General features: G+C 43.8%; 2 protein-coding genes across 3 annotated transcripts in view; one reads left to right on the top strand and one right to left on the bottom strand.

The window, feature by feature from the left end:
* Nucleotides 1-26,205, top strand: part of JCHAIN (joining chain of multimeric IgA and IgM) — a 56,617-nt gene that overhangs the window by 7,299 nt on the left and 23,113 nt on the right. The window lies entirely within an intron of this gene.
* Nucleotides 3,190-4,911, bottom strand: UTP3 (UTP3 small subunit processome component). The gene has a single exon (XM_036335713.1). It carries the CDS (start codon nt 4,672-4,674, stop codon nt 3,241-3,243), a length of 1,434 nt encoding a protein of 477 aa, XP_036191606.1. The 5' UTR covers nt 4,675-4,911; the 3' UTR covers nt 3,190-3,240.

Raw genomic sequence — 26,205 nt, 5'->3', positions numbered from 1 at the left:
GAGCTTCTGTCCAGGGTGGAACTGGGGTGCATCACCCTCCCAGTAAGGGCTTTTAAGACTTTTTCACATCCTATCTAATAAAAGAGAAACATGGTAATTGGCGTACGACTGCTACCCTTCCCATTGGCTAATCAGCAAGATGGCGGCCGGCAGCCAGGCAGCTTGAAACTAACATGAGGCTTGCTTGCTTCAGTGACGGAGGACTCCAACGTTCCCCGCCTGCCGCTGCAGGCCTCTGAGCTGGCAGTTTGAAACATAGTTACAAAAATAGAAGCTAAACAAAACCCCAGAAACCAGCTTTCAGCAAGCCAGGATCTCAGACCTGGAATTAATACAGAGTTTCGATTGTAGAACCTAAACAAACCAGATACCTGCTTTCAGGAGTGGAGGCCTAAGAGCTGGAGCCTCAGAGCTAAAGTTGGCTCAGAATAAAAAGAAAAAAAAAGAAAAAAAGGAGCAGTTGGGAGCTTCAGTCCCAGCCTGAAAACAGCCCTCAGCCCCTCACCCAGACTGGCCAGGCACCCCAGTGGGGACCCCCACCCTGAAGGGTATGTGACCAGCTGCAAACAGCCATCATCCCCTCATCCAGGCTGGTCAGGCACCCCAGTGGGGACCCCCACCCTGATCCGGGACACCCTTCAGGGCAAACCAGCCAGCCCCCACCATGCACCAGGCCTCTATTCTATATAGTAAAAGGGTAATATGCCTCCCAGCACCGGGATCAGCGGAGCTGCAAGGTCTCCCGGCACGGGGATCAGCATGACAGGGGGCAGGGCCCAAACCCCCTGATCGCCCTGTGACTGTGTGTGACAGGGGGCGGGGCCACAACCTCCCTATCTGCCCTGCTCTGTTCCTGACAGGGGAAGGCGCCCCAACCCCCTGATCGGCCCTGCTCTGTGCGTGACAGGGGGGAGCTCCCCAACCCCCTGATTGACCCTGCTCTGTGTGTGATAGGGGGAGCTCCCCAACCCCCTGATCGGCCCTGCTCTGTGCGTCACGGGGCAGCGCCGCAACCTCCCCATCGACCCTGCCTTGAGTGTGACAGGGGGCGGTGCCCCAACCCCCCAATTGGCCCTACCCTGCGCATGACTGAGGGTGGCATCGCAACCTCCCAATCCGCCCTGCTCTGTGCATGACAGGGGGCGGCGCCCCAATTCCCCAATCGGCCCTGCTCTGAGCCCGACCAGGGGCTGCACCTAGGGATTAGGCCTGCCCTCTGCCACCCGGGAGCAGGCCTAAGCCAGCAGGTCGTTATCTCCCGAGGGGTCCCAGACTGAGAGAGGGCACAGGCCGGGCTGAGGGAACCCCCCCGCCCCCCCAAGTGCACAAATTTTTGTGCACCGGGCCTGTAGTAGGTATAATAAAAAATTAACTCAATTTCCAGCTCCTCTCCCCTTTATGGAGAATGGAGATCAAAATTCCAAGCTTCTAATCATGGCTTGGTGTTTCTGGTGACCAGTCCCCCACCACCCAGGAGCCCTCCAGAGTCACCTCATTAGAATAAAAGATGCTTTTGAATGTTCTTATCACTTAGGAATTTACAAGGGTAAATCCAGGGGCAGAAACCAATATATATTTTCTATGATCTTACAGCTCTTAAATACTATTATACCTCTTTATCAAGTTAGATATAATAATTGTACTATAAAGATAAAGAAAATAAGTCAGAGATCAAGTAATTAACTCAAAACCACCCTAGTAAGTTAACTCCAAAACCTGCAGGGGTTTTTTGTTTTGTTTTCAGAGAAGGGAGAGGGAGAGATAGAAACATCAATGATGACAGAGAACCATCAATTGGCCGCCTCCTGCACACCCTGCACTGGGGATTGAGCCCGCAACCCAGGCATGCACCCCTGCAGGAATTGAACCCAGAATCCTTCAGTCCACAGGCCAATGTTCCATCCACTAAGCCAAACCCGCCAGAGCCCTGCAGTTTTTATATGGTGTCAGAACAGGATAAAGCTCTGCCACTTAATAGCTATATGACCTTGATAAAGTTACTTTGTCACAGTTTCCTCACTTTTATAATATGGATAATAGAATTTGCCACACAAGAGTAGTTGTGAGGAAAAGGGAAATAAGTACAAAGTGCACCTTAGCACCTAGTAAGTGTTAATTTTACTTTCAACCTACCTCTTTTATTTATAAAACAAAAGATAAGCTAATTTGATATCTGTGCTACTCTAAGGAAGCAGATGTAAGCCAGAGGTTAAGAGAATGAAGGCTCAAAATAAGCTGGCTTGGGCCCAAATCCCAAGCATGTGCCCTTTAGAAGCTTAACCTTTACGAATTTCAGGATCCTCATCTCTGATATAACAGTATTACCTCACAAAGTTATTTCAAAGATTAAATGAGGTGATACACATCTGGTACATGGCAAGTATTTAGTAAATATTAACTACTATGCATCTTTAGCAGCCCAATGTTTAATGAAAACAGCGACAGTTAAGGCATCTTTTGTGCTTTTCTTTACTAGTCTCTCCTTTTCTTCCCTGACATCATCCTAAAAGTTCACAATCTCAATCTCTCTCTTACTGTAAACACCAGAGTAACTAAAGAAAACTGTAACTTTATTACCAGTTGAAGTTGGCACTTACCTAGTGGTAATCAGACCAAATTTTCAGCAAATGGATATACAAACAGCAACCACTGCAAGTCAGCAGCACAGAAGGGGAAATGGAATTTTTACCTTATTTACCACATTAAGGACTATTAGAAAATATCACAATTAATGTAATTAAGGAATATCTGTTTCTACTTTTAACCAAAGTTCCTCTTCACTCCTGTTTTTACCACACAAAATGTACAAAACCGTCACATTATAAACCTATTAACAAGTATCCTGCTCAAGAATTATATTTAGGTAAATGAAACAATGTCAGAACTATTTCATAGGTTATTTTACAAATGATTGCCAAGGTGCATTCTCTTCAATTTATTGTGAAAAATTATAGTTTGACTGTTGCTCCATAACTAGCTGTGAAATTTTCCTAGATAATTCTTGACAGGATACTGAAGAACTTTTTTTTCAAAACCATCTCTTTCCCCAAGCATCTGCATATAGCTCCCACAGTTCTTGTATGACCTTAACATAAAGGACAAATAAATTGAGCAATAACCCAAATGAATTTCCCTGTTGACAAGAATTTTTTAAAGTTAAGGTTAGAAATTACATATTAAAACAATCACTTTGCTAGTTAAAATTAAATTTATTTATGTAAAACTTGCAAAAACAAAACTTTACTTAAGCTTAATGCTCTTTTTAACTCCCGCACGAATTCCAGATAGTTCGCCACTATAACGTTGCTCTTCCCTGCGAACTTCACGAACCTGGCCTCTTCTGCGAATTTTGGCTCTCCTGAACTTCTCTCTGTGTTTCACTCTGGGATTGCGATCAATCTTCTTTCTCCTTGGTGTAAGTCCCCTGTTTTTAGCAATCTGATAGGTAATGGCTCTCTTTGCATTTTTATCTTCAAGATCCTGTTCTTCGGTACTATTTTCTTCTTTCTTTCTCTTCAACTTCTGCCTGTCTTCCATTTCTTTATAGTATTTCAGGGCAGCTTCATCAAAATTGGAATCATCAGAAAGATCTGTAACAGCGGCGGCGGCAGCAGCAGCAGTCTCTGAAACAGATTTTGGTTTGGCCTTGGTGGGCTTTGCTTTTGGAGTTAGTTCTTTCTTTCCAGCACCATCCTTAAGTGTGAGTAGATGACGAATCTCTGAGGACAGCTTCTGATCCACAACTGACAGCTTGTTGATTAAAGTCCGGTAGGTCACAAGCCTTTCAATAACAGGATGTCCGTGTGCAGGGACTCGCCTAGCTTTCAGGATCAAATAAAAACTGATGTTGGAGCAGTAGTTCAAATAGAGGTTGTACTTGGTCCTCAGGTATTGGCTTCCTTTTCCACGGGGAATGATCCCTTGCTCCACCAACTGCAACAATGGCTCCAGCTCATCTTTCACCTCCGTCAACTTAACTTTCAGGTCCTCTATCAGCTCCAAGAGCTCTGGTGATTCCTTCTTCAGCATCTTCAGCTTCTCTTTCACTGAAACTTTGGCCAAATCCTTCACGACCCGTGTCTCAGACTCATCTACCTGAGGGACCTGAGGTTTTGCAAAGGCCTCCACCCAGGTAACCCCAAAATCATCCTCTTGCAAGGCTTGGGCTAGGCGCCTCTGGATGAGCTGTGCCTCCTCCTCCTCCTCTCTTTCCTCCTCCTCTACTTCTTGCTGACTCCGCCGGCGTCGGGACTTGGAACCATAGTCCGTATCGTAGTAAAGTTTTTTCCTCTGACCCCACGACAAACTGGGATCCGCAGAGGCCTCAGCTTCACTCTGCACTGAGCTCCCACCATCATCATCGTCATCCTCCTCATCCTCCGCGCTGTCTCCCTCTTCATCGTCCTCATCGGCAATATCGAGGGCTAGTACCTCCTCCTCCTCCTCGCCATCCTCCTCCTCGTCCCCACTCTCTATTTCGCTCCAACCCTTAGCCAAGGCGGCTCGAGACCGGGCCTCATGAAAATCATCTACCTTATCTTGGTAGTAGCTGGAGTCCCCTGGCGAGGGTGGCAATTCTAAATCGTCTTCCTTTTCGTCCTCCGCGCCGCGACCTGCCATGGCTCTCACCGCTGCCCACTTGGCCGCTCCGCGCCGCCGGGATCTCCCCACCATAGCTCGCGGTCTCAGGTTGTACACCGAGGTCGAACTACCGCCACCTCTGACCTCCGCGCACGAGTCAGGCGCTCCGGCAACACTCCTCTGGAAACTGCCACGCGCTCTCCTACCACGCGAGTTTGCCGGCGCCCAGGTCGACTGTAGGAGCTACTCCCGACTTCCGGCTCCCAGGATGCTCTCCTGTGGTGTGTGAACCAGGACTTCCGCTCGGTCCCGTCACCTTAAGAGCACCTCCCTTTCCGTTCTGCTCTTTCATGCCAATAGATGCGGGTGTTAAAATCTTTCCGTGTAGGAACAATATGTGTAGGAACTTTAGTTCCGTAAAGCTCCTTCAGGAGACTTCTGTTCTTACTCTCGCGAGCTTGGGCGGAGCGGGGCGGGGCGGAGGGGCGGGTTTAGTGACGGGACCGCGAGGCGAGGCCGCCCGGACCAGTAGAGGGCGCTCGGCCTCTACGCCGGGAATAGTGAATTGTACTGCCCTGTAAGTACCGGTGTCTCCCAGCGGGAGCCGAGTGCGGGTGTACAGGGTTCCCTGGCTTACCGAAATTGTTTATCTTCTTCGCGTGTTAGTCTGGAGTTAATCAGGTTGTTTTTCTCTCCGAAATGTGCAAATACATTTCCGGGCACGGTAGCCCGAGGCCCGCCGGCGCCGTTGGACTGGATGGTCGTGGCGTGGGTTCCCGGCGAGGGCGCAGGCCGGGCTTCCGGCGGACATTAGCCGCCTCCCCCGCTCGGTGACTCCGCGGGGATTTGTGCCCCGGAGGGGCGACGACGGGACGGCAGGGCCCCGCCTAGGGTTTGGCTCTTTCCGGGAAATTCAAGTTGGCCGCAGAAGGCACTGATTTCCCCTCTTCAGGATACAGTACTTTGGAAACGAGATATTTTGACTCAGTGGCACCCCCTTTATTTATTATTTCTTCAGCACTTAGGCCCTGGGAGGACAACGGTGGGCAAAGTCACGCTGTCCCCACACTCGTGGGACCTGTGGGCTCGTGGGGACAGACTGTACACCGAGGTGTACATCAGTCACGCGAGAGATGCCAAATCACAGCTGGAGTGAGTGCCTTCCGCTGCCGGGAGCACTCGCCGTGCCTTTCGTGTCGCTCTTTGTATAGATGCACCCTCCCTCCTCAAACAGGGTTCAGTACCCCTCAACCTTGGGAAATGTCTGCCGTATTGGAGATGCTTACGCATCACCTCTGAGCTCACTCCCTCAGCTTTAGTGTCCTCGGCTCTGCTCCATCACCCAGTAGGTCTCTACAAACACTGTATTGCAGGCGCCCCGTGCAATGTCTGGCACAGAGTAGTGTCCAATCAAGGTTTGTTTAATGAATAAATATTGAAATGACAGTATTTTGTTGTTGTTAACCCTCCCCCGAGGATATTTTCTCATTGACTTTTTAGAGAGAGTGGAAGGGAGAGGGAGGGACACACAGAAACATCAATGTCACATCGATTGGTTGCCTCCCGAGTGCACCCCAACCGGGATAGGGATCCAGCCTGCAATCGGGAATCAAACCCAGGACCCTCCAGTCTGCCCACCGATGCTCTCTCCACTGAGCCAAATCAACTAGTGCGAAATTACAGTATTTGATTAGCTGTCTGTCTCAGGTGCTACATAAAACGGAGTGAATGAATAAAGCCTAAGGCTGCAGACATCCCGATGGGAGATAACCTGAGCTGGAATGGATTTTAGGAATCATTAATTCCAACTGAGTACTTTTATACACGAGGCACAGAGACTTAGGGAGATTACATTAGCAAACCGGGTGCAGAAACCAGGGACAGGGCTCCCCACCAGGCTTCCACACTCAGCTGTTGCCAGTCCTTTGCCTCTTCAATGTGCATGAGTTTCAGACCTCCCCAGCGGGTATATTTTGCTGGGCGGATGAAAAAAAATTAGAGCACAGATTAAAGTATATGAGGAAAAGGGTGGTAATAAGGGCAGAATTAGTCAACCTTGTCTTTAGAAGTATTACTAGGGCTAGAAGTCTGAAAGGGCAACCCGATAATCTTAGAATAATTCAGGTTTTAAGTTTTCAGACATTACATATGCTAGGTTCAGAGTTAGTATTTTGATACTTTCAAAGGAAATCGTTGGAAGCTGAATTTTTGATATGTTGCTAAAATTAGTAGTGACAGTTTTTTTTGCTGAAAGTATGTTATTAGGTTAAAAGTAATACACATTTTTAGAAAAGTGATATTTTGAAGTAACTTATGCATTTGAAAACCTTTACAAGATTTTAGAAAATACAATTTTATGAAAAAAAGATGTGAATTAAAAATCTTATGTTTTGATGGCAAGAGCAGAATAGATTTTTGTCATTCAACAGATATTAACTGTTTACTAACTAGCAGAATGCTACATGCTCTAGATTCAAAGCTGAATTAGTTACAGTCTCCTCCCTCAAGTAGCTTATAATCAGGTAGAAAAGAAGACATGCATTCAGATTACTAAAATGCAAGGCAGTGTGTGTTGTAAACACTGTGCTGTGAGAGATAACTTTTGGATTGTCATTCTAGAAATATTCCTTACAAAATGTTTCATCTAAACTGGAAATGTGATTATGTCCTTGGTTTAAATGCAGTACTGAATATTCATTATACCTAAACATTAAGTTTTATCCAGGCAGATAAAACAAATCCCAATTTTTCTGTTTATTTTTTTGCAGATTATTTGAAAATTCTGGACCAATGCGCATATATTATTATAAAGAAGTTAGAAAAATATTTTGGGTATATCTATATTATATCTATATCTAATCTTTTTTAAAAATTGATTTGAGAGAGAGAGGAAGTGGGAGAGAGAGAAACATTGGTGTGAAAAACATTGTTTGGTTGCCTCCCATATGTGCCCCAAATCCTGCGTATGTGCCCTGACCAGGAATCAAATCCACAACCTTTTGGTGCACAGGATACCACTCCAACCAGTTGACCCATCTGGCCGGGGCTATTTTGGATATTTTTAATGGGAATGATCACATGGCCCTAATATTATTTAGTTTATACTACATATTCCACTTCCTTTTTAGAATAGAGTTGCAAAAACCAATGCATATTCAGAGTGTATTTTGTATAACATTCTCAAGTCTTTTTTATAAAGAACAGTTAAAGTCAATTCTTTAATTCCAGTGGCTCCCACACAGTGGTCTTTCATAGCTTAATCTTATAATTATACTAGAGGCCTGGTGCACAGATTTGTGCACTGGTGGGGTCCCTTGGCCTGGTCTGTGGGGATCAGCCGAAACCAGCCAAAAGGGGCAGTCCTATATCTCCCGAGGGATGTAGTAGTGTGAGAAGCGGCAGGTGGCTGGGGAGGAGCTGGAGCCCAGGCTGGGTGCCGGGCCACTCCCACTTATCCCAGCTGGCTGCGCCCGCTGCCGCCACTGCTCAGTAGGCTGGCTCCCGCACTACTGTGGTCTCTGCGCGCATCCATCCTAGGGCGATACCAGCGTGCCCATGATTGAGAAGCAGCTGTGGGGCTTGTGCCCAGTCAGTCCCCATCCGGTCCTGGTCCAGCTGGGGGAGGGGCGAACAGGGGAGTGTCCGTGGGAGAGGCTCAGGTTGTGACAGCTGCACTCGCCAGCCATGAGCCTGGTGTCTGGCCCCATTGGTCAGCTGAGTGGTGCGCCCACTGTGGAAGCACACTGACCATTGGGGGTGGGGGTGGGAGTGCTCCTGTGTTGAGCGTCTGCCCCCTGGTGGTCAGTGTGCATCATAGCTACCGGTCAACTGGTTGAGCAGTCAAGCTGTCGAACAGTCACTTAGGCTTTTTTATATATAGATTCCACTTTGGTGAGGAATTTTTTTTCTTAAAATTTTTTTTTAAAATATATTTTATTGATTTTTTACAGAGAGGAAGGGAGAGAGATAGAGAGCTAGAAACATCGATGAGAGAGAAACATCAATCAGCTGCCTCCTGCACATCTCCCACTGGGGATGTGCCCGCAACCCAGATACATGCCCTCGACCGGAATCGAACCCGGGACCTCTCAGTCCGCAGGCCGACGCTCTATCCACTGAGCCAAACCGGTTTCGGGTCTTAAAAATTTTTATTGCTGAAAAGACATTAATAGCTTTATTTTATCATATACTGCCGGGAGCCGGTCTATCCTTGCTGTTTCAAGGGACCTGGCGTATATGGCATACTGTTCTTAATATGTTTGCTCACCTTCTTGGCACTATGTGTTTTAACCAAGGTCACCTCTCTGAGAAAGGTTGTTTCCTTAGGTAGGGATTTTCCCCTGAAGTTTGGGAGGGAATAAAACCCCTTAAGTAAGTGCCAGACGGGTAATTAATCACTTTAACTATGAACAATCATGCTTAAGCTACATAATCTTTACTCCCTGGAATGGAGATAAGAAACGCCCTAACCTTTGGAATAGAGATTGATAGGATTGGAATCAACTAGTATAAATACAGATGCAACAAGACAACAGGACACAGAAGCTAGACACAGAAGCTAGACACAGAACCTAGACACAGAACCTACACAGAACCTAGAGACAGAAGAACTTCGCTGGCGAGAACACGGCAAAAGATCCTGGACAGAAACTGGCCACAGAACCTAGAGACAGAACCTAGCGAGAGAACCTGGCTGAAGAACCTAGAGACAGAACCTGGCTACAGAACCTGGATAGAACATGACAAGAGAACCTGACTAGAACCTGGTGACTGAACCTGGCTGGAAAACCTGGACAGAACCTGGCTGGAGAACCTACTGAGGGAACATGGCTACAGAACCTGGCTGGAGAACCTGGAGAACCTAGCAAGAGAACATGGACACAGAACCTGGCTGGAGATCCTAACCAGAACTTCGCTGGAGATCCTGGCTAGAGACCCTGGCTAGGCTGCTGATCAACTGAATGCTGTCTCCGTGTCATTCCTTCTTCGCCGACTCCGTCCACACCTTTGGGGACCCCTGGACCTGCTGGGGTTGGACCCCAGCAATATACTTATGCCAGTTAAAAAGAAAACCACTGGGACCCTAAGAAAAAGAACAGTTATTAAATAACATTTGACATTAATATTTGTGGCAACTATAATTTATCATCAACCTAAATCTTTATTATATTATGATGCCTGGCTCACAAGTTAGCAAGCTATACATAATGAGAGTCTGACAGGTTTTTAATGAAAATGCTTTTGCCTTTCACACAATAACACACTAGGTGATATTAGCATACTTTCTTCCACCCATGAGTTTTGGTTGTTGAAAGTATTCTACCACCAGATTAGCTAAGTCTCATTTTCTTTCTGGAATAATGCAGCAATAATAATAATTGCTAATAATGAGAGCAGTTATTATGTGCTAAGTACTGTTATACGCTCTTCATATTCAACTTTATGAGAAGGTACTATAATGATCTCTAACCTAGGAAACTGAATATGGAACTTAAATGAGGTCATAATTCTAGGAACTGGTAGAATTCAATTTGAATCCAGATAGCTGGCTTCAGAATCTGTGCTGTACTTAGCTAACTATTGTATTATACTGACTTTCAAATATTTACTCAATGTCTTCTTATTTCTAGTCTCTGTTTTACATTTGATTCAGTATCATCAGATATATCTTTCTAGAATACTATTTCCATCATCCAACACCCTTGTTCAAAATCTTTCAATGACTCTCAGTTACTATCAAGATAAAGTTCATAACAGGCATGGCCCTCCCACAGTTTTGCCTCAAAGCAAACTTTCAAGCCAGCCATGTCTTTTTTTTTTTTTTTTTTTTTTGCATCAATCAACCTTTAATGTCCAAAAGAGGCATGGATGCAGAGCATAAGAGATGTGGCAGAGTCTCAGCCCCAACTCCAGAAATGAGGGAAGCCAGCCATGTCTTTTATTACTCCCCAACTATACCCTTTATTCTAACTGAAGTGCTCTACCACTTTTTATTCCTCAAACATTACTTTGCAATTTCCTTTTCTGTTTCTGTGCTCATCTTCTCAATATTACTTATAAGAAGTTTATAAATATTACAGACATATTTTTGGCTAAGAAACAAATTCTCACACGGGTCCATATGGGACTCGTATGAGGCTATTTGAAAAGCTCTTATTAGTAGCAGGGAGTTGGAGATAACCTGGATGCCCATCCTTGGAAGAGCAGATCAATAAAATGTCATGGATGAATAGCATGGAATTTAGGAGCATAGAGTGACTATATATCTTGGTTTGCCTAGTACAGCCCTATTAACCTGTTATTCCAGTGTAATTATTAATAGCACCTCCCTTTACTCGCATGATTTTGATGGTAAATTATATGGCCATTTTAACTACACAGTAATTGGAAATAGTGGCTTACATATCCATATAGCAACATGAATGGTTCTTAAAAACAATATGCTTAAGGAAAAGAGTAAAAAATTAGATACTGGATTGTAATATAATACCATTCACATACATTAGAAATGCTTGCACAGTACAACACTACACAATTTTTAAGATTATATATATATATATATATATATATACAAAATAATGTACATTAAATATGAAAAGACATCCCTGGCCCATGTTGCTCAGTTGGTTGAGCGTAGTCCCATGTACCAAGAGGTCTCTAGGTCAGGGCACATGCCCAGGTTGTGGGCTCAATCCCCAGTCGGGGGAGTACAGGAGGTAGCCAATTGATGTTTCTGTTTCTCCCTCTCCCTCTCTCTCTAAAATAAATTAAAAATATTTAAGAAAGGACAGTTGCTGGAGGAGCAACTAAGATGGCGGCATAGGTAAACACCGGGAAATTATTGCCTCACACAACAATTGAAAATTACCCCAAAGGACTGAGCAAACATCATCCAGAACAACAGGAAGGCTGGCTGAGTGTAAAGTCCACAACTAGAAGGAAAGAAAAGCACGCTGAGAGCCAGAGGCGCTGCGGAGGTGAAGTGCAGAGGTACGGCGGCGCGCGCGCGCGAGGAAAGGGGGTGGCGCCTGAGGACGCGGCTGTCTTTTTGAATCACAAACTCCCAACGGCTCTGAACTCCGGTTCCGGGAAGTCTCTGGGGACCCAGGTCTCACACGGGGAGAAGCTGGTCTGTCCAGCAGCGAGCGAACTTGAGGGCGGCTTTCCCTCAGAGGTGCTTGCAGCCGTTACCGGAACACTGAGACGCGCGACTCCTGGCGGAGAATCGGCCATGGCCACTTTCTCCGCCCTCTGACTCCCTGAGACCCCGCCCCACCCAGGCTGCCGCAGAGGCTTTTGCATGTGAATGTACCTAACTGCAGCCGAACCAGGCAGACCTGGAACTTCCAAGAGAAGGCCCAAGGCCCCGCAGCGGCTTGCATTGCTTCACAGCTGAGCCTCTTCGTGGCTCCTGCTGTGTGGCCTCAGGCAGAGGCTGAATTAGCACCTCCTTAGATCCAGGAGCCACTGTACCCAGTGGTCAGAGGGGGTCCATCCAGACTGCAACTCCTCAGATCCATAAGGGACGCACTCAGGGAGCAGACTCAGTGAGCACCAAAGCCCCACTGAAGCAAGTCTTGCCCCAGAAGGGTGTCTTCAGCACAGAAGTTCTCCCACTTTAGACACAGCTGATTCTCACAGCCAATTGGCCTGGAGGTCAATTCCTCCCAGTGATTCTACAACAACCAAGGCACCAAGAGTGCACCAAGAGTGTCCACCCCAGGTAACTGGGGAGGCTGAGCTACTGGGCCCTACAGGACACCTGGCGCACAGGGCCACTCTATCAACACAGGGAAGCTGCCAAAATGCGGAGACAAAGAAACAGGTCACAAATGGCAGAAATGGAGGAAAGCAAACGATTGGATATAGAGTTTAAGGCCACGGTTATAAGGTTTTTCAAGAATTTTATGGAAACCGCCGATAAATTTAATGAATCCCTCAATAAGTATAGGGAGACCATGGAGGACATGAAAAAGGACCAACTAGAAATTAAGCATACACTGACTGAAATAAAGAATAATTTACAGAGATCCAGCAGCAGAAAAGAGGATCCCAAGAATCAAGTCAAAGATTTGAAATACAAAGAAACAAAAAATACCCAACCGAAAAAGAAAAAAGAAAAGAGATTCCAAAAATATGAAGATAGTGTAAGGAACCTCTGGGACAACTTCAAGCGTACCAACATCAGAATTATAGGGGTACCAGAAGGAGAGAGAGGGCAAGATATTGAAAACCTTCTTGAAGAAATAATGACAGAAAACTTCCCCTACCTGGTGAAAGAAATGGACTTACAAGTCCAGGAAGCGCAGAGAACCCCAAACAAAAGGAATCCAAGGAGGACCACACCAAGACACATCATAATTAAAATGCCAAGAGCAAAAGATAAAGAGAGAATCTTAAAAGCAGCAAGAGAAAGACAGTCAGTTACCTACAAGGGAGTACCCATACGACTGTCAGCTGATTTCTCAACAGAAACCATGCAGGCCAGAAGAGACTGGCAAGAAATATTCAAAGTGATGAATAGCAAGAACCTGCAACCAAGATTACTTTATCCAGCAAAGCTATCATTCAGAATAGAAGGTCAGATAAAGAGCTTCACGGATAAGAAAAAGCTAAAGGAGTTCATCACCACCAAACCAGCATTATATGAAATGCTGAAAGGTATTCTTTAAGAAGAGGAAGAAGAAAAAGGAACTCTTACCATTTGCCACAGCATGGATGGAACTTGAGAGCGGATAAATACCACAGGATCTCACTCATTTGTGGAATATAATGAACAACATAAGCTGATGAACAAGGACTGATCCAGAGACGGAGAGGCATTGATTGGACTGTCGGGACTTGGAGGGAAGGTAGGGGAGGGTGGGGGTAAGGGGGAAAGATCAACCAAAGGACTTATATGCAAGCATATAGGCCTAACCAATGGACATGGACAACGGGGGGGTGAGGGCATGAGCGGGGGGTGGGGGGTGGGGGGTAGAGGGTAACGTGGGGACAAGGACACATATGTAATATCTTAATCAATAAAAAATATATTAAAAAAAAAAAAAGAAAGGACAGTTGCTTATGGAGGGGCAAAGACTGGAATGAGGCTTGGAGGTTAGAAGGAATAGGAAACAAACTTTCTATGGACCAATAATGAGAAAGTATCAGGAACTGAGAATAACTGTTCAACTAAAATAAATAAGCACACAAAAAATGACCATATAGCTCCCTAACTTAACGTTCTTTAAAAGCTTTCCAACATCTATAGGGTCAAGTTCACATTCCTTATGACCTGACTCCTGCATACATCATTAATGTTACATCTTACTGCATTCTCACTGCCACCATGTGGGGCATAGCACTGCATATATTTTTTTCATATGCATATGTTATATTTACAAGGTGGGGCAAAAGTAGGTTTATAGGTGTGAGTACATGAAGCACAGTTTATTCTTGAATCATTATTAGTTATTTTTATTATTTTCCATAGGAACAACTGTAAACCTACTTTTGTCCCACTCTGTATATATAATACATTAGACTAAGAGCTAAAGCCTTTATTCTAGAGAATGAGGGCTGACTAAAGAAAAAAGTTTTATGTGAGCTGTGTTTCAGAAGACCTTCACTAGCAAAGCTATAATTATCATTGAATCAATCGTTAATATATAAATAATTATATCTGTAAGATTCCTCATGAATCTTATGCAGACTGTGCTCTTTCTTGCCTCCTTGCCTTTGCACATGTTTCTTTTATACTTTTTAGAGAATTCTTATTCATCCGTTAAGACTAATTTTAAATATCACCTTAAAAGCCTTTCCTGACCTCCTCAGGGTGAAGAACTTCCTCTTTTTTTTTTTTTTTTTTTTTTTTTTTTTTATTTTTTTAATTAAATCTTTATTGTTCAGATTATTACATTTGTTCCTCTTTTTTCCCCCCATAACTCCCCTCCTCCCAGTTCCCGTCCCACCCTCCGCCCTCACTCCCCACCCACTGTCCTCATCCATAGGTACACGATTTTTGTCCAGTCTCTTCCCGCATCTCCCACACCCCTTTCCCCCCCAAGAATAGTCAGTCCATTCCCTTTCTATGTCCCTGATTCTATTATAATCACCAGTTCATTCTGATCATCAGATTATTTATTCACTTGATTCTTAGATTCACTTGTTGATAGATGCATATTTGTTGTTCATAATTTGTATCTTTACCTTTTTCTTCCTCTTCCTCTTCTTAAAGGATACCTTTCAGCATTTCATATAATCCTGGTTTGGTGGTGATGAACTCCTTTAGCTTTTTCTTATCTGTGAAGCTCTTTATCTGACCTTCAATTCTGAATGATAGCTTTGCTGGATAAAGTAATCTTGGTTGTAGGTTCTTGGTATTCATCACTTTGAATATTTCTTGCCACTCCCTTCTGGCCTGCAAAGTTTCTGTTGAGAAATCAGCTGACAGGCGTATGGGTATTCCCTTGTAGGTAACTGACTTTCTTTTTCTTGCTGTTTTTAAGATTCTCTCTTTGTCTTTTGCTCTTGGCATTTTAATTATGATGTGTCTTGGTGTGGTCCTCTTTGGATTCCTTTTGTTTGGGGTTCTCCGCGCTTCTTGGACCTGTAAGTCCATTTCTTTCACCAGGTGGGGGAAGTTTTCTGTCATTATTTCTTCAAATAGGTTTTCAATATCTTGCTCTCTCTCATCTTCTGGCACCCCTATAATTCTGATGTTGGTACGCTTGAAGCTGTCCCAGAGGCTCCTTACACTATCCTCGCATTTTTGGATTCTTTTTTCATTTTGCTTTTCCGGTTGGGTGTTTTTTGCTTCCTCACATTTCAAATCATTGACTTGATTCTTCCGCTCCTCTGGTCTGCTGTCGGGAGTCTGTATAATATTCGTTATTTCAGTCCGTGTATGCTTAATTTCTAGTTGGTTCCCCAATATAAGATCGAGGGTCTCATTAGTTTTCTTGTAGATCTCATTAAGTTTATCGGCGGCTTCTAAACAGTTCTTGAGAGACCTTAAAAGTGTGGTTCTGAACTCTATATCTTCCATTGACAATTTTGTCCTGTTTCTTTGTCTCTGCATTTTGTTATGCTTCCTTGGTGCACCCCCTAGTGGTCTTTGTGCGCAGTCTTATAGTTAAACCTTGATTGTTGTAGCTAATACCAGGAAGGGTTTGACCTCCAGGCCAAGTGGCTATGAGAATCAGCTGTGTCTGCAGTGAGCGAACTTCTGTCCTCTAGGGAGGTGCTAATCTGGCGTTTGCCTGAGGCTATCCGGCAAATGCCTGTGTGCAGGGCTTGGGCGGGGCGGGTCGCACAGGATTAACAGGGTGGGCCGGAGAGAGCAGTTATGGCGGCTCTCAGTCCTGTCCCCAGGGGCTCTGCCTCTCTGAGTCCCAGCACCCGCTGCAAAGCTCGGAGAGAAAGCTGCACTCGCTCTGACCGAAGCCAGACAGTCCCGCTTCTCCCGTTTGAGTCTGGGTCCCTAAAGACCCACCTGTATCTGGAGCTCAGAGTCTGCGACTCCCTCCCGATTGAAAACGCCAACCGTGCCCTCCGCCGCCAGCCCGCTCCGCGCACTCCACACCTCAGAATTTGACTTCAGCACTGCGCCTCCTCTGAGTGTCCGTATGCGTTTCTCTTTCCTCCTCGTTGTAGGACTTCCACTCAGCCAGCGTTCCTGTGGTTCTGGGTGATGTCCGTTCCGTTTTTTAGTTTCACTTTTGAAGTAGTTGTTCAAGGCAGCAAACTCCGGCGTTTACCTATGCCGCCGCCATCTTGGTTCCTTCAAGAACTTCCTCTTTTGCAATTCCATGTTTCATACTTATCTTTATTTATACTTACTGCTTTCCTTCCACTAAGTGTATGAACCCCATTAGTCTGGACCCAAGGAGTCATTTTTAAAAATCCTAGAATCTAGGTCAGTGTCAGCATATCAAAATAGTAGACTTTAACAATGAATTGCAGTGTCTTTTGTGTTTCTCCAGTCATCAGCACAGTTTTTTTTTTTTAATTTAAAAGATGAAATATTTAATAAAACTTTTGTGAACTTAAGCTAATAGTTACTCATGTATTTACCTTTTATCCTAATGTCACAGACTAGGTTTTGATGACTGAAGTTATTGAAGAACTAGCTTTTTTTTTTTTATGCTCAGAGAAGTAGGAATCATTGGAAAATGTATTCTTGGTGGTAATATTTATTAACTTATTAGATGATTTAATGTAATCACAGAAATTCCTTGAACTATTTTTGGGTGCAAAAAAAGAAAGAAGGATTATTTTTAGGTGTAAGAAAGAAAATGGAAGAGATGAAGTATTGTTGCCATCTGCTCACATTTCTGTTAGAAACCACTTACTCTGAAACCAGTAAGTTGTAGATTATTTTTGCAACTAAGGTCTGTTTTTATTTAAAGACACAAAAATCCTAGAAGTGATTTGGAAGTAAAATATAGAATTTTTACTCAAATAAGTATAATTTTATAGTTGTCCATATAAAATCACTACTCTACAACCGTATCATATAATAATGGCAAATTTACATTCATGTAAAATATTTTAATTTTTCACAGCACACAGGACCATAGTAGGTGCTTAATTAAGAGTAGATATGTTAAAACATATAAAATATATGGTCTCTGGACTCATATTGTGATATTGAACATTCATTTCCTTGAGTAGTCATGTTTCTTCTCAATTCTAAGTTGTCAATGTTATATTCTCTTCTACACCATATTTGTCACTTTTTTTGCCTGACTTCTATTCATCTTTCAGTCTTATCATAGACATTAGTTCCTCTGGGAAGTTTTCCTTGACCCTGCCTATACCCCTACCCACAACAACTGTGTTCCTATGGCACATTTGTTATCAAGTAAATATATGTTAGCATTTCCCAATAGACTGTAAACCCATCTGATCAAAGGTCATACCTATTCATTCACTTGTATCCCTGTCACATAGAGTAGATGCCAATAGATAATTGTTGAAAGAAAGAATAAACGAATGAATGACCATTTGAGTTAAGGGCCCAGTAGCCTTACAGGCCACAAAACCATATTTGCTGTAATGGAAACTTTATTTCAGTGTCTTAAAGAAAAATTCCTTTTCTATCTATTTATATGGCTCACAGTAAAAATAATGGTACACTTTGGAAATTCACTGACACAAGGTACACTGCCATAACTTGAGGGACATGATACAGTTTTTTAAAAAGGGAACTAAAAAGGAAAAATATTCGAATTTCAAAACACTGCATTATATAATTTTACCTTCCCAAACAGACCATTTACAAATATTATGTCAATAAACTGCTGACATCCATAAAAATGTAGCTTTCTTACTAAAATGCAAGAATTCAAAAGATTGATATCTAAACAAGAAAAGACTAAAACAAACTGGAATGAAAGCCAAGATATCTAAAAATCAGGGTTTTTTTGTTTGGTCCTTTATACACTTCTCTCCCTCTTCCATATCCTCCTGGAGTTGCAGGCCCCATTCCTCTGGCACCCTGTCCACCCACAGGTTCCCTCCCCCCACAAATTCTTTTAAATAAAAATATTTCCTTGCCCCACGTATACAAGGAAATTATGAGCCAAAAGATAGCTACGTTAATTTCCTATTGGTGCAATAATAAATTACCACCAACTTAGTAGTGGCTTATAACAAAACAAAGGTATTATTCTGACAGTTCTGTAGGTAAGAAGTCTGACATGGGCTAACACTTCTTTCTTTTTTTCACTTTTTTTTGATGACATGGGCCATCAAAGTGTCAGCATGGCTGTGTTCTTTCTGGAGGCTGTGGGGAGATTCTGTTTCCTTGACTTTTCTAGCTTCTCGATGCTGCTTGCATTCCATGGCTATGGCTTTTTCCTTCAACTTCAAAGCCAGAGTGCAGAATCTTCAAAGCTCTCTCTCACTCTTTCACTGACTCTTTTGCTTCCCTCTTTCTCTTATAAGGACCCTTAGGATTACATTGGACCCACCTGGATAATTCAGGATAATCTCCCTGTTTGAAGGTCAGCTCATTAGCAACCTAATTCCATCTACATTCTTCTTTCCACGTAAAGTAACATATTCACCCTTTCTGAGAATTAGACAAGGACATCTTTGATGGGCCACTTTCCTGCCTACCATAATAGCTTAGCATTTACATTAGTCTGAAAGAAGGTGCCATTTTTTCTCAACGCAAAAAAAAAAAAAAAATAGATAAAATAATCAGGTGTTTATATGTTACTAGAGGCCTGGTACACGAAATTGGTGCACTTGGGGGATGGGTCCCTCAGCCCGGCCTGTGCCCTCTTGCAGCCCAGGAGCCCTTGGGGGATGTCTGACTGTTGGACAGCATTAGTGCTGCTGCGGAGGTGGGAAAGGCTCCCACCACTGCCGCTGTGCTTGCCAGCCATGAGCCAGGCTTCTGGCTGAGCCTCACTCCCCCTGTGGGAGTGCACTTACCACAAGGGGTCAGCTCCTGCATTGAGCATCTGCCCCCTGGCGGTCAATGTATGTCATAGCGACCAGTCGTTCCGCCATTCAGTCGATTTGCATATTAGCCTTTTATTATATTTTACTAGAGGCCCGGTGCACAAAAATTTGTGCACTCGGGGGGGGGGGTGGTCTCTCAGCCCGGCCTGTGCCCTCTCTCAGTCTGGGACCCCTCGGGAGATAACAACCTGCTGGCTTAGGCCTGCTCCCGGGTGGCAGAGGGCAGGCCCAATCCCTAGGTGCAGCCTCTGGTCGGGCTCAGAGCAGGGCCCATTGGGGAGTTGGGGCACTGCCCCCTGTCATGCACAGAGCAGGGCGATCGGGAGGTTGTGATGCCACCCTCAGTCACGCTCAGGGTAGGGCCAATTGGGGAGTTGGGGCACTGTCCCCTGTCACACTCAAGGCAGGGTCGATGGGGAGGTTGCGGTGCCACCCCCTGTCACGCACAGAGCAGGGCCAATCAGGGGGTTGGGGCACTGCCCCCTGTCACTCACAGAGCAGGGCCCATCAGGGGGGTTGGGGCTCTGTACCCTGTCACGCACAGAGCAGGGCCCATCAAGGGGTTGGGGCGCCGCCACTCTCACACTCAGGTCAGGGCCGATGGGGAGGTTATGGCTCTACCCCGTCACATACAGAGCAGGGTCCGTGGGGGTGTGGTGGGGTTGGGGCGCCGCACCCTGTCACACACAGAGCCGCAGGGCGTCAGGGGTTTGGGGAGCTCCCCCGTATCAGGCACAGAGCAGGGCTGATCAGGGGGTTGGGGCTCCTTCCCCTGTCACGAACAGAGCAGGGTGAATAGGGAGGTTGTGGCCCCGCCCCCTGTCACACACAGAGCCGCAGGGCGATCAGGGGGTTTGGGCTCTGCCCCCTGTCACGCTGATCCCGGTGCCGGGAGGCCTCACGGCTCCGCTGATCCCGGTGCTGGGAGGCATATTACCCTTTTACTATATAGAATAGAGGACTGGTGCACGGGTGGGTGCTGGCTGGTTTGCCCTGAAGGGTGTCCTGGATCAGGGTGGGGGTCCCCACTGAGGCACCTGGCCAGCCTGGGTGAGGGGATGATGGCTGTTTGCAGCTGGTCACACACCCTTCAGGGTGGGGGTCCCCACTGGGGTGCCTGGCCAGTCTGGGTGAGGGGCTGAGGGCTGTTTTCAGGCTGGGGGTGACTGAAACTCCCAACTGCTCCTTTTTTTCTTTTATCTTTTTTTATTCTGGGCCAGCTTTAGCTTTGAGGCTTGGCTCCAGCTCTTAGGCCTCCACTGCTGAAAGTAGGTTTCTGGCTTTTGCTTACAATGTTGTGATCCTGCTGGCTGAAGCCCGGACTAAAGCAGGTTTCGGGGGTTTTGTTTAGCTTCTATATTTGTTACATAATTGCTTAGAGTTGCAGCTCAGAAGCCTGCAGTGGCAGGCGGGGAACATTGGAGTCCTCCGTCACTGAAGCAAGCAAGCCTCATGTTAGTTTCAAGCTGCCTGGCTGCTGGCCGCCATCTTGGCTGGCAGTTAATTTGCATATTGCCCTGATTAGCCAATGGGAAGGGTAGCGGTCGTACGCCAATTACCATGTTTCTCTTTTATTAGATAGGATAGCTATGCTTTAAGTGCTTTGCATTTATTCTCATCAATCCTATGTAGTGTGTTCTATGCTCATTTTATAGATGAAATTTAGGGAAAGAGAGGTTAAAGAGCTTACGAAGGTTCCATTTGAACCCAGATAGTCCGATTTCAGGGCTTTTGCCCTTTGTTCAGGATGGTAGATGGAGTAGATGCATCTCTTAAGACATATCTTTACAGTGTTTATATGTTAAGTACTATGTTTTAGATATTGTTAATTATTAGAATATACAGTATGTTTATAATGTTGCAAAATTAGTTGGGACATAATTATTGCACATATTTTGGGCTAAAGCAAGCTATTTGGAATTTGAGGAAGATACAAAATACTTATTATGATTCTCTTGAAAGAAGGCATCAAACATTTAAAAAATATTTGACTGGGTATTCCCCACTATGGATTTATGCTTTTTCCTTGTTATTAGGGAAAACAGATAGTATGACACTTCATATGATGTAAAAATCGGAATAGAAGAGTTAGAATAAGAAAAATTATATTTTATCTCCCATTTTCCTGAGTCTTTATAGTTCTCTTTTGGTGCTTCCCCATGTCCTTTATTTTTTGGTGCCAATTGCTAATGCTTTTTATGAACCCCTCTTTGCCTCTAGGAAACATTAGAATAAGAGATAATTTTATTCACATATGAGGAAAAGAAATAAAAACAAAGTAATATGCCAACTGGTGTAAAATTATATAAAAACGTATCTGATTAATTTATTAGTAATGATGAAACAGAGAGTAATGTGGGGAACAGAGTTGGATAGTAAGCAGGAAAACCTTAATAGAATTAGTTTTAACGATTTTTGATAAGGATTGGCAGGAAGGAAAAAATATTTGTGGTGAGGATAATGACAAGTAAAAAAAGATTCTGAAACAGGAATTAGCTAATCACATACAGGAAAAGGAAAGCCGATATATTTGACTAGAGTAGCGGCCTCCCCTGAAAATAGACGAGAATTTCCTTAGAGCAGTGGGGGACCACACCACTGGGGTTAATGAATCAGAAGAGATACTGTTTGAGAGGTTTCCCCGGGAACCTTGTTTACTATTGTGTCTCTAGAGAAATTACCATGAAATCTAAACTGTTGTTTTTCAAATGAATGTTTGGAAATAGCCCATCTGCAAATTAAGACCTGCCCAGAAGGTAGTGTGGTAAGTGGAAAGGGCCCTGCAAAATGCTCAAATGGCTGCCATGCAATATCCCAAACAGCTGTTCTATGAAAAGTCCCCGCAGGTGCAAGTTTATTTAAAAACAGACCACAACACAGGTGCCGTTCTCCTTATAAACAATTAACCACAAAACACTACCCTGAAAGCCTATGTGGAAAGCCATTGGAAAAAACAGAATTCAGTTTTTTGTCTTAATTTTTTAATTTTTCAAAGAACTGGGGATGCAGTGTCTTCCTCATGTTTTAAGGTTTTTTGTGAATTTAGCTGTTGCCTCCTGATGTCTTAATATAAATTTTACATACATTGATTGGATACAGACACATATTTGAAGAAATTCTGCATTCAGGAACCAAAATGTTTAGGGTTAAAAATGCCAATTAGAAGAAATGTCTCCATATAGAAGTGAAAGACATAATAATGGGCTTTTGCTTTTGTGGGAGGTGAAATGGATTGGAAGTTAGGAGGCCTGTGCTCCACCTTTAGCTTTAGAATGACTAAGATTGATTCCAAAGTTCAAAATAGACTCTAATCTTGTATAATTCATACTTTATAAAGAAGTGCATGGCATCATGTACTACAGCTCTCCCCTTCACTCTGCTGCAACTCAGGGCCTTCCTCGCTGCTACCTGTCCTGTGCAGACCAAGCTCTCTCCTATCTTGGGCCTTTTACTTGCTGCTTCCTTTCTTCTTGGAAAACAAGTTTGACTCTGTAGTAGGCAGAATAATATCCCTCCAAAATATGTGCATGCCCTCATTCCTGGAACTTGTCAATATGTTACCTGTTACATAGCAAAAGAGACTTTTGGAGTTGTGATCAAGGGTATGGGCCTTAAAATGGGAAGATTATCCTTGGTTATCTGAAGGGGTCCAATGTAATCACATGAACCCCTACACACAGAGAACTTTCTCTAGCTGGAAGCAGGCGAGATGAGGCAAAAGCAGAGGTCAGAGAGGTGTGAAGCATGAGAAGGACTTGGTCTACTGCTCTAGTGTTGGAGATCAAGGGGGCTATGAGTCAGGGAATGCTGTCAGCATCTAGAAGCCCAGGACGACGTCCATCTGGTAGTGGGCAAGGGAATGGGGATCTTGGCCCTAAAATCACAACGGACTGAATTCTGCCAACAACCTGAATGAGCTTGGAAGTAGATTGTCTCCCAGAGCCTCAGGATAAGAGCTAAGCTGGTTGGCACCTTGGTTTCTACATTGTGGTTGGAGAAGAGGAATTAGCTTAGCCTACCCAGCCTTCTGACTTACAGAATAATACATTTGTGTTGTTTTAAGTCACTCAGTCTGTAATTTCTTAGGGAAGCATAGTAACTAATGCAGGCTCCTTTCCTTTTCCCTCTATTTAATCTCTCTCTCTCTCTCTCTCTCTCTCTCTCTCTCTCTCTATATATATATATATATATATATATATATATTATATTCAATATTATTTTGTATTAGTTTCAGGTGTACAGCATAGTGGTTAGATAATCATCCTATATAATAAAAGCCTAATGTGCAAATTGTCCCCTTGGGTGGTGGCTCGACCGCTCGCTATGATGTGCGCTGACCACCAGGGGGTGGTGCGGAACATGGCGGGCATTGGCAATGCGGAGCTGGCAGCAGGCAGCAGTGCAGGCGCTGCTGGCCCCAATGGGCCCCAGTGAAAGTGGGACCATGGCAGGATGGTGGAGCAGGTGAGTGGGTGGCGTCAGGCCAAGGTGGGTGCGAGCGGGGGGTCTGATCACACCGCAGATGGCGATCAGCGGTGGAGGTGGAGGGTGGGGCCGCTGCCCGGCTCCCAGGCACTGAGGGAGCCAGACAGGGGGCCTGGCCCTGATCGATAGGCCCGCAGGTGGGATGGTGGAGCAGGTGAGGGGGTGGCACCAGGCCACGATGGGGTGCCAGGTGGGGCTGCGGGGCTGGGAGTCTGGGGCGCAAGCTGGGGCCCGATCTCCGCAGGCCACCCTGAGGGACTCCACCTGTGCACGAATTCGTGCACTGGGCCTCTAGTATACTTTATAAAGTGTTCCCCTGGTATTTCCAATGCCCACCTGGCACCACACATAGTTATTCTAATACTGTTGACTATATTCCCTATGCTAGTATAGGCTCCTTTTCATTTGCTCCTGTTTCTGCCTAGATAGTACCTTTTCTGAAAGGCCTTTCCTGAGTATGTCTTCTAAAGTAGACTATGTTAACCCTAACCCTGATGCTCTCTCACAGTACTTTGTTTCCTTCATTATACTTATCACAAACTCATTATTTTATTTGTTTTTCTTATCTGTCTTTCCTATCAGAGTATAATCTCTGGGAGAGCAGAGCCTGGTTAGTCATGGTCATTTATTTATATCTTAGCACCAAGAGTTCAGCATATCAGATGCATAGTAGTACAACATACATTTGTTGAAAGATAGTTTTTGATTTAATAGTAAATGGGGTAATGCCAAATGGAGTAATAGAGACTTTATGGTGACTATGGTATATCAATGTAATGGAATATTATGTAACTACTTCAAAGGTTAACAGGGCTTCTATATCAGTTTTTGGAAATTGGTGTGTAAAATGTATATGACAAAAAGGAACACAAAATAGTTTGCAGAAAAAGTACTATTATGTAAAATGTATTTACATATGCTTTTAAAGATTAGAAGTTAATTTTGGAAATAAAGGTTAGTATTCTTTTTTTAACATTTTTTTTAATATAGTTTATTGATTTTCTTTACAGAGAGGAAGGGAGAGGGATAGAGAGCTAGAAACATCGATGAGAGAGAAACATCCATTAGCTGCCTCCTGTACACTCCCCACTGGGGATGTGCCCGCAACCAAGGTACATGCACTTGACCGGAATCGAACCTGGGACTCTTGAGTCCGCAGGCCGACGCTCTATCCACTGAGCCAAACCGGTTAGGGCTAAAGTTTAGTATTCTTAATTCTACATTTACTACTAAGCATTTAATCTATAATAATATTCAAAATGTGGGTCATTATTTAATTCTTAACAAATAAATAGATCCAGAGTTAAGATTCTGAAAGGGAAGAGATAGGCATTCATTGTTTGGAGTGATAATTGGTCTTTTTTGGATAATAACTCAATTTTAAAAAATTTATTATGAATATACAAGTTGTAAAGGATAATATAACAAACACCCATATACTACACCTTGGTTTAAGAAATAAAGCATGGCAAATACAGTTGTAAGCATTTGTATCCTTCTTAACATTATTACATTTTTGTTGGTAATGATTCTTGATAAGCATGCTTTTCTGGAGTAGGAGAGAGAGTGCTCTTTCAGAGTCTGAGGAAGTACAGAGCAACATAGCCAGGATCTCTGTGGGGAGGAATAGACTGCCAGTCAGATCAGCCTTTAGTTCACTTTTGTCACAGAAAACTCCTTCTTTAACCTTTGTGAGTAACTTTATGTACAATGAATTTGTGGAACTTTGAGTGCCTACAGGATGTTTTGGGACTTTTAGAATGTTTAAAATTAAACTGATAAAATTACATATTCATTACATTGTGTATATATACACATAAAGTATTTTCCACTTTTGAATGCTTAATCTTGCTTCACTTCCCTTGGAGGTCATTTTTGCTGTTAGCTTTTCTTGGCAGAGATCTTTCCTCCAGTGCTAATAGTACCTCCTCTCAGTTTATTTTTAAAGTTCAGTTCAAAAGTTATTTTTCAGTTGTTTAGTGCCTCAAGGGTACAGAAGATAGAGATATGTTGTATATGGAGAAGATGTAAAGGCTGTGTTCCTGATGATCCTGTTTTTCATATAAAGTTTTCATATAAAGTTTAAGGACAAGGCGGAACAGTGAATTGTTACACTAAATGCAAAATTTAATCAATTAAAAGAAAAATCAAGAGTTCAGTTTGATTTAAAGCTAAGAAGTTCTTTAAAAATATCATCATCTCTTTTAAGTGTTTAGTGGCAAGATGCCAGGATATCAAGGGCCTTTTATATTATGTAAGACTTTTAATGGAGGAAATCATATGACGGTAAAGATAGAGGCTAAGGAGAGATTGATTCCTTATAATTATTCATGCTATCTTTATGGACAAAATGGAGAATTACAGTCTGTGTGATAGTATGATAGTATATGAATTAACCTGAAATGAACTGCTATACCCAAAATGTGCTTGTTAATGGATTGGTGTTAGCTTAGAGGTGGGGCTTTAGATGTATGTTCGAGAAGTCTCCCTTCAGCGCTTCCACATTAAACATTTTTCTTAATGACTGAAATGAGGATTCTAATGGCATGATATCAAGTTTGCAGATGCTGTGAAATTGGGAGAAATAACTAATTGCTAGGTTTCAGAATCGGGAGTTAAAAAGAATCTAATTGGTTGTAATGTTGATTTGAGTTTAGCAAGATAAAACTTAGAGACCAATGC

This window comes from Myotis myotis, unplaced genomic scaffold (assembly GCF_014108235.1).
Source record: "Myotis myotis isolate mMyoMyo1 unplaced genomic scaffold, mMyoMyo1.p scaffold_m19_p_1, whole genome shotgun sequence".
Classification (NCBI taxonomy): Eukaryota; Metazoa; Chordata; class Mammalia; order Chiroptera; family Vespertilionidae; genus Myotis; species Myotis myotis.
This window is presented reverse-complemented; position numbering and strand designations above follow the sequence as displayed.

What these genes read in the sequence shown, in the direction of transcription:
- UTP3 (XM_036335713.1), bottom strand. Translation starts at nt 4,674, where the DNA reads ATGGTGGGGAGATCCCGGCGGCGCGGAGCGGCCAAGTGGGCAGCGGTG.